This window comes from Onychostruthus taczanowskii, unplaced genomic scaffold, assembly GCF_017590055.1.
Source record: "Onychostruthus taczanowskii isolate IOZ18803 unplaced genomic scaffold, ASM1759005v1 scaffold240, whole genome shotgun sequence".
In the NCBI taxonomy this organism is placed as follows: Eukaryota; Metazoa; Chordata; class Aves; order Passeriformes; family Passeridae; genus Onychostruthus; species Onychostruthus taczanowskii.
In genome coordinates, this window is record NW_024499685.1 from 41,189 (window position 1) to 52,350 (window position 11,162).

Consider the following 11,162-nt stretch of genomic DNA (forward strand, 5'->3'; position numbering starts at 1 on the left):
GGGTTGCGTTGGCCCCCCCCCCCCCCGGAGAAACGCCCCCTCTGTGACCCCGCCCTCAGGGCCAGGCTGGGCTGCGCCGAGTTCGGGGCGGGCTCTGCTGGGAAGGGGTGGTTGTGTAAATGTGTTTGTGCGTGGTTTTGTGTGTGGTTTTGTGTGTGTTTTTGTGTGCCTCTGTGCGTGTGTGCGCGCGCGCGGTGTGCTGGTGTGTGTGTGTGTGTACAAATGTGTCACACGCAGTGGCACGCAGGTGTATTCTCTGTGTGTGTGTGTGTGCACACGGTGTTCTGGTGTGTGTGTGTGTACAAATGTGTCACACAGATGTGTTGTCTGTGCGTGTGTGCACACTGTGTCCTGGTGCGTGTGTGTGTGTACAAATGTGTCACACACTGTGGCACACAGATGTATTCTCTGTGTGTGTGTGTGTGTGTGTGTGCGTGTGTACACACCGTGTCCTGGTGTGCGTGTGTGTGTACAAATGTGTCACACAGATGTGTTGTCTGTGCGTGTGTGCACACTGTGTCCTGGTGCGTGTGCGTGTGTACAAATGTGTCACACGCAGTGGCACACAGATGTATGCTCTGTGTGTGTGTGTGTGTGTACAAATGTTTTCCACACGTGACACACAGCTATATTCTCTATGTGTGTGTGTGTGCGCATGCTGTGTGTCTGTGTGTCCGTGTGTCTATCTGTGTGATTGTGTGTGCACGCTGTGTGTCTGTGTGTGCATGCCATGTGTCCATGTGTCCGTGTGTTCGTGTGTCCGTGTGTCTGTGTGTCCGTGTGTCTGTGTGTCTGTGTGTGCAAGCCGTGTGTCTGTGTCTGTGTGTCTATGTGTCTGTATGTGCATGATGTGTGTCCATGTGTCTGTGTGTCCATGTGTCTGTGTGTGCACGCTGTGTCCGTGTGTCTGTGTGCATGCTGTGTCTGTGTGTTTGTGTGTGCATGCCGTGTGTCCGTGTGTCTGTGCACACTGTGTGTCCATGTGTCCGTGTGTCGGTGTGTCCTTGTGTCTGTCTGTCTGTGCACGCCGTGTGTCTGCATCTGTGTGTCCGTGTGTGCACGCCGTGTGTCTGTGTGTCTGCGTGTCCGTGTGTGCACGCCGTGTGTCTGTCTGTGTGTCTGTGTGTCCGTGTGTGCAAGCCGTGTGTCTGTCTGTGTGTCTGCGTGTCCGTGTGTGCACGCCGTGTGTCTGTCTGTGTGTCTGCGTGTCCGTGTGTGCACGCCGTGTGTCTGTCTGTGTGTCTGTGTGTCCGTGTGTGCAAGCCGTGTGTCTGTCTGTGTGTCTGCGTATCCGTGTGTGCACGCCGTGTGTCTGTGTGTCTGCGTGTCCGTGTGTGCAAGCTGTGTGTCTGTCTGTGTGTCTGTGTGTCCGTGAGTGCACGCCGTGTGTCTGTCTGTGTGTGCACACCGTGTGTCTGTCTGTGTGTCTTTGTGTCCGTGTGTGCACGCTGTGTGTCTCTCTGCGTGTCCGTGTGTGCAAGCCGTGTGTCTGTATGTCCGTGTGTGCACGCCGTGTGTCTGTCCCAGCTCATCTCCCCGTGCCCACCCACCCTGCCACGCTCCCACCCCTCGGCGAGCCCGTGCCCTCGGTGCCCGTGTGCCCGTCCTGCCGTGTCCCCATGGTGCTGGCCCCTCCCCGGTGCTGTCCCCCCGTCCCCGGGCCCTGGCACCCCCCGGTGCTGTCCCCCCGTCCCGGGCCCTGGCACCCCCCGGTGCTGTCCCCCCGTCCCGGGCCCTGGCACCCCCCCGGGGCTGTCCCCCCGCCCCGGGCCCTGGGCCCCCCCGCCTCCTGGCCCTCGCTGGCATGGTGCTCGAGGTGTCCCCAAAAGCCACCTCCGGGAGCCCCCGCCGTGCTTTGCTGCCGCCGTGTCCCGGCCTGCTGCGTGGCGGTGTCACCCGGGTGTCACCACGGCCACGCACAGCCCCGGTGGCGGCAGCGCCCGTTCCGTGCCCGGTGTCGAGGTGGGGGCGGCTCTGCTGCTCCCGGGGGCTCCCCCGGAGCCCCGAGGGTGGGAGACGCCGTGGGAGGGAGCCGGGCCGGCCCGGTGGCGTCGGTACCCGCGGGCGAGACTGAGGAGCTCCTGCCCGGCCGGCCCGGCTGGCCCGGGAGCCGCCGGGGCCGGGAGCTGCCAGGGACGGGAGCCGGGAGCCGCCTGCCCCGGGAGCCGCCGGGGCCGGTGCCAGGAGCCGCCCCGTCCGGTCTTCAAAGAGCCCGAGCTGACGCCGCCGCGTCCTCCCGGTCGGTACCTGCCGGAGCCGGGGCTGCCGGTGCCGGTGCCGGCGGTGCCGTTCCGCCCCTCACCCCGCAGCGATGCCGAGCTCTCGGTCTGGGCTCAGACCCCTCCGGCCCCGGTGCCGAGGTTCGTCCCGTGTGAGCGCAGCGGTGTCACCGCCGTGTCCTTCTCCGGTCCGGTGGCACCTCCGGCCGTGTGGCGGTAGCCGCGGCTCCGGGGTGTCCCTGCCACCCCCGACGTGCGTCAGCAGGGCTCCCACCGCGCTCCGGGCGCCAGATGTGCCTGTGCCAGATGTGCCTGTGCCAGATGTGCCTGTGCCAGATGCGCTCTCGGCGGAAAAATGTGCGTGCCGGGGCCGGGGCCGGGCCGGTGCCGCCCGCATTCCGCGGCGGCCGCGCTGGCTCCGTCCCAGCGGGCATCGGCCCGGCCGCGGCTGCCGCTCCCCGACGGGCCCCCGCACCCGCAGGCTGTCACGGGTGGGTGTCGGGGTGGGTGTCACGGGTGGGCGGCGGCCGGCGCGGCTCTCCACGGCGCGCGGTTGGACCGTGAGTCACGGCAGGACGAGGCCGCGGCCCCGCGTCCTTTGGACTCCGCGCTGGGGACGGGCAGAACGGGGGTGCAGGCATGGATGTTGGGGTGCAGGCATGGATATTGGGGTGCAGACATGGATGTTGGGGTGCAGACGTGGATGTTGGGGTGCAGGCATGGAGGTGTTGGGGTGCAGACATTGATGTTGTGGCGCAGACATGAATATTGGGGTGCAGACATGGATGTTGGGGTGCAGACGTGGATATTGGAGTGCAGACATGGATGTTGGGGCGCAGACATGAATATTGGGGTGTAGATATGTGGTGCAGAGTAGTGCAGACATGGATGTTGGGGCGCAACTGATGTTGGGGTGCAGACATGGATGTTGGGGTGCAGACGTGGATATTGGAGTGCAGACATGGCTGTTGGGGCGCAGACATGAATATTGGGGTGCAGATATGGATGTTGGGGTGCAGACATGGATGCTGGGATGCAGACATGGATATTGGGGTGCAGATATGGATATTGGGGTGCAGACACTGATGTTGGGGTGCAGACATGGATGTTGGGGTGCAGACGTGGATGTTGGGGCGCAGACATGGATATTGGAGTGAAGATATGGAGGTTGGGGGGCAGACATGAATATTGGGGCACAGACATGGATATTGGGGCGCAGACATGGATGTTGGGGCGCAGACATGGATATTGGAGTGAAGATATGGAGGTTGGGGGGCAGACATGAATATTGGGGCACAGACATGGATATTGGGGCGCAGACATGGATGTTGGGGCGCAGACATGGATATTGGAGTGAAGATATGGAGGTTGGGGGGCAGACATGAATATTGGGGCACAGACATGGATATTGGGGCGCAGACATGGATGTTGGGGCGCAGACATGGATATTGGAGTGAAGATATGGAGGTTGGGGGGCAGACATGAATATTGGGGCACAGACATGGATATTGGGGCGCAGACATGGATGTTGGGGCGCAGACATGGATATTGGAGTGAAGATATGGAGGTTGGGGGGCAGACATGAATATTGGGGCACAGACATGGATATTGGGGCGCAGACATGGATGTTGGGGCGCAGACATGGATATTGGAGTGAAGATATGGAGGTTGGGGTATTGGGGCACAGATATGGATATTGGGACGCAGACATGGATATTGGGGCACAGACGTGGATATTGGGACGCAGACATGAATATTGGGGCACAGACATGAATATTGGGGCACAGACATGAATATTGGGGCACAGACATGGATGTTGGGGCGCAGACATGGATATTGGAGTGAAGATATGGAGGTTGGGATGCAGATATGGATATTGGGGCGCAGACATGGATATTGGGGCACAGACATGGATGTTGGGGCGCAGACATGGATATTGGGGCGCAGACATGGATGTTGGGGCACAGACATGAATATTGGGGCACAGACATGGATGTTGGGGCGCAGACATGAATATTGGGGCACAGACATGGATATTGGGATGCAGACATGGGTTTTGGGGCACAGGAAGTGGGCCTTACGCCGCTGACGTGTGTGTTGGGGTGCAGACCTGGGCACTGGGGTGTTGGCTATGCCAGGCTGGCAGCGCCCAGGGCACCCGCAGCTGCACTTTCCCCGGCAGCTGCCACCACCCCTGCCCTGGGTGACGTGGGTGACGTGGGTGACGTTGGTGACACGGGTGCTGCGATGGGCAGGACTGGCAGCTCCGTGTCACCCCAAGGGGCTGGCGATTCCCAGCCCGTGCCAGCCACCCTGGGGGTCCCAGGGCAGGGACATCCCGGGGGGGTGCAGCACCCAGTGGGGCACAAACCCTGAATTTACCCTGCTGTCCCCTCAGCTGGCCTTGTCACCCACTGGGAGGTGAATCCCTGGGGAGGGGGGATTCCCACACTGCTGCCAATGCCCCCAGCCGCTGTGAGAGCCCCCGTGGGTGCTGTGGGGCACAGGGCAGGGTGTGGGGTGCTGCCCTGGGGTGCCTTTCAGGAGCAGAGCTGCTGGTGGGGCTGGTGTGTGCATGGGGGCACCGGGGGGAGTCTATGGGGCTCAGTCCCCCATCCTGGGGGTCCTGCAGCCCAGGGGGTTGTGACCCTGAACCCCTCAAGAGGATCTGAGCCCCTCAAATGTGGGACCTGGGGCTGGTGAACCCGGGGGCTTGAGCTCCACCTTGAGACCCGGGTGGGGGGAGCAGGGGTCCTACAGCTCCAGGGCTTGTACTGGGGGTTCTGGGGTGGTCCCTGGGCTGTGGGACCGGGTGGTGCCAAAACCCCCACAGGGACTGAAGGTCCCAGATGGGGTCTGGGGTGTTGGGGAGCTCCTGACCATGGGGAGGAGGGGTTCTGGGGACCCTCTGTGAGGGGCAAGGAGGGTCTTGACCTGGAAACCTGGGGGTCCTGAGCCCCCGGAGCTTGGAAAGCTGGTGGTGCTGAGGGGTGGTGACTGGGGGTCCAACAGCCCCAGGCTGTGGGTCCCATTCCCCCCAGACTTGTGGTCCTGAGGGTTCCAAGCCCCCGAGGTGTGGGGCAGGGGGTCTGGCCGCCCTGGGTGAGGGGTGAAGGGTTTCTGAGCACCCCAATCTTCAGGAACGAGGGTCCCACTCCCCGCGCTTGCAGATCCGGGGGTCGCGGGCCCCGTCTGTGGGGCTGGGCGTGCCGCTTCCCCGTGGAGCTTCCCGAGGCTGCTCCGTGGGTCCGTGTCCCACCCCGCCTGCAGGCGCAGGGAGGGAAAGGGTTAAAGCTCAGGAGTTTCCTGTGGGCAGGGTCGGGGCGTGGGGCGTGGGGCGGGGGGAGAGAGAGCCCCGTCTCCTCCCGGGGCCGCCCCACTCGCGGCGGGACCGGCGGCGGAGCGGGAGGGGAGAGCGGCAGTGTCGGGGCTCTCAGCATGTCCCGGCCGCGGCGCAGCTCGGAGGAGGCTCCGGCCGTGGCCGCCCGAACGGGCTCCGAGGACAACCTGTACCTGGCCGTGCTGCGGGCGGCCGAGGGCCGCAAAGGTACCGGCCGGGGGGGCTAGGGGGTCGCCCACCATCGCATCCCCACCTGGGGTGGTGCCCCCCGGGCAGGCTGCGGGGCAGACCCCCCCCACACACACCGGGGACACCCCCAGGCTGAGCCCGTGTCCCCGCGGCTGTGGGGCCACCCCCACGGCAGGGCGGTGTTCCCCAGGGCGGGCTGTGGGGCAGACCCCCACGCCGGGCGGTGTCTCCGGCCGGGTTGTGGTGCAGACCCCCACGCTGGGGCGGTGTCTGCGGGGCGGGCTGTGGTGCAGACCCCCTCGCCGCCGCCCAGCTCCATCCCCGGTGCCCTCGGTCGCTTCCTGCCACGCCCTGCCTGCCCGGCCCGGCCCGGCTCGGCTCGGCTCGGCTCTCCTTGCTGGGTGGGCGTCGCTCCGGAGACCCCTTGGGTGTCAATGTTGTGGGCGCGGGTGTCGGGCTGTGGTGTCGGTGCCCCCCGCTCGGCGCGCACTGTGCCCCACGTTTCCTTCCTTCCTTCCTTCCTTCCTCTCGTACCGTGGCCGCTCCTGGCCGGGCACGCCCTGGCTGTGCCGCTGAGCGCCCGCGGGGCGCTTGGGGCTGAGCAGCACCCCGGGGTGCTCCGCCGGCTGTGGGGCGCTGGGTGCCGCGTGGGCAGATCCCGGCACGCTCCGGCGGGGCAAGACCCGGCACGCAGCGCCCGGCGAGGGCAGGGGGGCGGTGCGGCTGCCGAGGCACGGCTGGCATCGCCCCGTGTCAACGGGGGCGTCACGTCTGGCCTCCGACCCCTCTTGGGCATCAGGCTGCGTGTGGCACTGGTGGTGGCACTGGGGACGCAGGGGGACAGGAGAGCTGGTGCTGGCGGTGGGGCACGGGGTGCTGGGGGGTTAGCGGGGTGCTGGGGGTTAGTGGGGTGCTGGTGGGGGTATCGGGGTGCTGAGGGGTTGGCAGGGTGCTGAGGGGTTTAGCGGGGTGCTGAGGGGTTATTGGGGTGCTGAGGGATTAGTGGGGTGCTGGGGATTAGCGGGGTGCTGGTGGCGGTATCGGGGTGCTGAGGGGTTATTGGGGTGCTGGGGGGGTTAGCGAGTGCTGGGGGTGGGTCCCGTGCCATCCCGGGTTCCCATCCCAATGCGTCACCATTCCCATGGCATCCCCTAATGACAGGGCAGCGGGCAGGGAGCGCCGTGACTCACCGCAGCCCTGCTTGGCCCTGTGCCCACAGAGAAGGGTGTCCTGCGGGTGTGGGGGTGTCCTGGGGTGTCCCACGGCTCTGGCAGTGCAGACGGTGCGTGGGCTCATCTCAGTCCCATACCTGTCCCACCAGGACCCTGCCTGCGGGGCTGGAACTGTGCCAGGGTCGTGCCAGGACAAGCACCCCGTGGCCTCGTCCCTGTACCGTGCCCAAACCGTGCCCACTGAGCCCAGGGCAGGGCTGGGGCTCCTCTCAGCAGTGCCACAGGACTCGGGGCTGGGTGGGCACCTCCTGCTGCCAGCAGGCACAGGGGCACGGGATATTCTGAGTTGCAAGGAGTCCCGCAAGGATCACCAAGTCCAACTCTTAATTTGCCCGTGCTGGGCTTGAACTGCAACCTTGGCGTTATTAGCACCCCGCTCTGGCCAACTGATCTAATCTCGGCGCTCGCTGGTGGGTGCTGGCATGGCGCTGGCACGCCGGGGCCGATCCCCGTTAGCTCTTTCCTCTCCCCACGCCCCCGTGACTCACCGTGGTTCCCCGGAGCGGTTGGCTCATCGTTTCCTGCGCCAGCCGTGCCCTGCGGTGCCGCCGGCGGGGCCTGGTTTTTTTGCTGTGCCAGGACCCTGGTAACAGCGGCTCACCTGTCCCTCTCCTCTCTTGCAGATGAGCGAGATCGTGTCCAGAAGAAAACCTTCACCAAATGGGTCAACAAGCACCTTATCAAGGTATGGGCACTGCCAGTCCAGCGGGCACCGCTGCCCCAGCAGTCCCCTGCCCCAAATCACCCCCAGCCTCAGCCCCGTGTGCTGCTACAGCCGAGGACGTGGCCGTGGAGGGTCCCTGGTGCCAGTGCTCCTGTGCCACACCTCTGGCCAAGGCCTCTCAGCTGCCTCCATGGTGGGGGTCTGCCCTCCAGGTGGGGTCTGCCCTCCTGCTGCCCTCCCACTATGCCAGGGGGAACGGTGCCCTTGGCACCTGGGGATGTGTCCTGTGCTTTGACGCCCTCAGTCCTGCCCCACCCCTGCCAGTCCCCATTCCCTGCCACGGGCAGAGCCCCACCTCGGCGCCTGGCACGCACTGGGACGTGGCCCAGCCCCCCCCAAAATGTGTCTCCACGTGTCCCTGACCCCGCAGTGCCACCGTGGTGCCACCACGCTCTGCCCATCCTGGGTCCCCTCTCAGCTCTCTCCTAACTGCTCTCTTCTCTCTGCCCTGCGCAGCACTGGCGACCAGAGGTAGGTCCTTCCTCCCTCTTCCTCTCTGCCCCGCTGCGCTCTTCCTCTTTGCACGCCCTCCCTTCCCCTGGGGCTGCCACTGTGCTAGGCAGTGGGTCTGAGCCCTTCGTGGTGGGCGGGGGGTCTGACCCCTTCACGGTGGGTCTCTGCATGCCACAGTGATGCCAGAGTGATGCCAGAGTGATGCCAGAGTGATGCCAGAGTGATGCCAGAGTGATGCCGGCTCCATCCTGGCACAGGGGGAGCTGCTGCGTGTGTTTGGGGGCATCGTGGCACTTGGGGGGACACCAGCTGCACTTGGGGCTGCGTGTGAGCACCCGCTGCACTTAGGGGGGTCACCGGGCACCCACCCGGGGGTCAGCTGGCAGGGGTGGGGGGGTGCTCAGCTGCCCCCAGCCCCCCTGGCAGGGGTGGGGGGTGCTCAGCTGCCCCCCTGACGCCGTCGCTTTCCCCACAGGCGCAGCGCCACGTCAACGACCTGTACGAGGACCTGCGGGACGGGCACAACCTCATCTCGCTGCTGGAGGTGCTGTCGGGTGACACGCTGGTAGGTGCCACTCTGCCCTGCCCGCGCTGTCCCCCCCGGTCCCCGCCACCCGCCGGCACCCCTCCGCCGGCCGTCCTCGTCCTCGTCCTCACCCTCGCTGCCTGCCTCTGTTCCCTCTCTTCCTGCTTGGCCGTCGGTCTGTCCCGGTGAGCCCGGAGTGCCCGCGCCCCCCGCCCCCCGCCTCTAACCTCTCTTTGCTTTGGTGCCCTCTCTGCTTCCTGGCGCCGGCCCCCGGCCCACCGCCGCCTTTGCCTCCTCCTTCTCCTTCCTCTCTCTGCTCCTCTCCGCTCGGCTCGGCTCGGCTCGGCTCGGCCGGGGCAGCCCCGGGAGCGCGACGTCCTCCGGACCTTGCGGTTGGTGAGTGGTTCTGCCGTGGGCTCTCGGCGCGGCCCCGCACGGCGGCACCAGTGCCGTGCCAGCGGCACGGAGCGGTGCCCAGCGTGGCCCAGGACTGTCTGCATGCCACGTGCCGTGTGCCGTGCCTGTCCCGGTGCCGTCCCCGTGCTCTGCTGCATGCTTTGCCTGTCCTGGTGCCCCCTGATGCCCAGAGCTGTGCGGGTGGGTTTCCCTGGGCCAGAACTCAGCGGCAGCAGCAAGAGAGAAGTCACCTTGCACCAGCGGCATCCCTGGGAGTGATCCCACCACGCTGGGTGTCAGGCTGGAGCTTCACTCCGGCTCCTGGCACCACAGCAGGATGTGCTGGTGGCTGGCGAGGGGGGTGGCACGTGGCCACCAACTCTCACCCCAGGGCTGGCCCTGGCCCCGAGCGGCTGCTGGCCCATGTTGGCCCCTTTCTGCGGGACAGGAGTGACCGTGCTCCGCTGCTGAGTGGCACAGGGGCGTTCACGGGGTCCCCAGCTCTCCAGCTGGCCTCAGCTGGGGGAGCATCAGCGCTGCCGTGGGGCAGGAATGCGGGGGGCATCTGTTTGGGGAGGACCCAGGGGACCTCAGCTGAGACCCACAAGTTTGGGGGGGCTCACCCAGCTTGGCAGTTCCCGGTCCTGCTGAGGGGACGCTGGAGCCTGCTGGGGAGCTGCATGGCGGTGCACACACGGGCAGCGCCGCTGGCGCTGAGGCCAGTCCTGCCCGGGCGGTGGCTGCTGTGCCACTCGGGCACTGGGCTCCCCTCGGGACGGCTCCGATGGTCCCGGAGCTGCCGGGCGTGGCGTGGGAACAGCCTGTGCCGCCGGCTTGGCGGGGGGAGCATGGGGAGCGTCCCCACCCCCGCAGGGGCAAAGTGCGAGGGCGGGTGACATCGGCATGTGCGGCGCTGGGAGGGGCCGGGGGTGGGGGCGGCCGGGATGGCAGCACGGTGTGGTGGCATCGCGGCGGGGCCGGGGTAGGGTCGTGGCGTCACCGGGGGGGCTGCGGTGGCAGGACACAGCAGGGCTCTGTCCGGCGTGGCCGCACTCACCACCCTCCTCTCCCGCAGCCCCGGGAGAAGGGCCGGATGCGCTTCCACAAGCTGCAGAACGTCCAGATTGCCCTCAACTACCTGAAGCACCGGCAGGTGAGGATGGGGAGGGACCCCTGGGATGGCCGTAACCCCCGGGGCTGTGCCGGGCTGCCCCGTGCCTGAGCCGAGTGTGTCCTGTGCCGCAGGTGAAGCTGGTGAACATCCGGAACGATGACATCGCCGACGGCAACCCCAAACTTACCCTGGGGCTCATCTGGACCATCATCCTCCACTTCCAGGTGAGCCCGGCGGGGTGGGGAGGGGACAGTGGGACCGAGGGGCCAGGATTCCGTGGGGCTGGGGCCTTCCTGGGCTGGTCTGGTCCCCGGGGGGGCAGGAGTGGTGTCGCTGGCAGCTGCCATGCGGCGAGTGTCACTGTGGCGGTGGCCGTGCCAGTTCCCAGAGTGACAGCTGTGTCTTGGCAGATCTCAGACATCCAGGTGACGGGGCAGTCGGAGGACATGACAGCCAAGGAGAAGCTGCTGCTGTGGTCACAGCGGATGGTGGAGGATTACCAGGGTCTCCGCTGTGACAACTTCACCACCAGCTGGCGGGACGGGCGCCTCTTCAACGCCATCATCCACCGGCACAGGTGGGTGCCGTGGTGGTGCCGTGTGATCCATGGGCAGGCGTGTGCTCACCAGGGTGGCCATGCCAATCCCGTGTTCATGGGGCAGCTGTGCCTGTGCTCATGGGGCAGCTGTGCTGACCCTGTGCCCATGGGGCAGCTGATCCTGTGCCCATGGGGCAGCTGTGCTGAACCCGTGCCCAAGGGGCAGCTGATCCTGTGCCCATGGGGCAGCTGTGCTGACCCTGTGCCCATGGGGCAGCTGATCCTGTGCCCATGGGGCAGCTGACCCTGTGCCCATGGGGCAGCTGATCCTGTGCCCATGCTGCAGCCATGCTGATCCCATGCCCATGGGGCAGCTGTGCTGATCCTGTGTCCATGGGGCAGCAGTGCTGATCCTGTGCCCATGGGGCAGC

The 11,162-nt window shown here is 66.2% G+C and overlaps 1 protein-coding gene across 1 annotated transcript in view; it reads left to right on the plus strand.

The window, feature by feature from the left end:
- PLEC (plectin) overlaps positions 1-11,162 on the plus strand; it is a 97,580-nt gene that overhangs the window by 7,599 nt on the left and 78,819 nt on the right. Inside the window, exons 2-7 of the mRNA XM_041406107.1 lie at positions 7,604-7,665; positions 8,633-8,722; positions 9,044-9,079; positions 10,155-10,232; positions 10,325-10,417; positions 10,604-10,770. Of these exons, the coding sequence (XP_041262041.1) occupies positions 7,604-7,665; positions 8,633-8,722; positions 9,044-9,079; positions 10,155-10,232; positions 10,325-10,417; positions 10,604-10,770 (526 nt within the window). The remainder of the gene's footprint in view (positions 1-7,603; positions 7,666-8,632; positions 8,723-9,043; positions 9,080-10,154; positions 10,233-10,324; positions 10,418-10,603; positions 10,771-11,162) is intronic.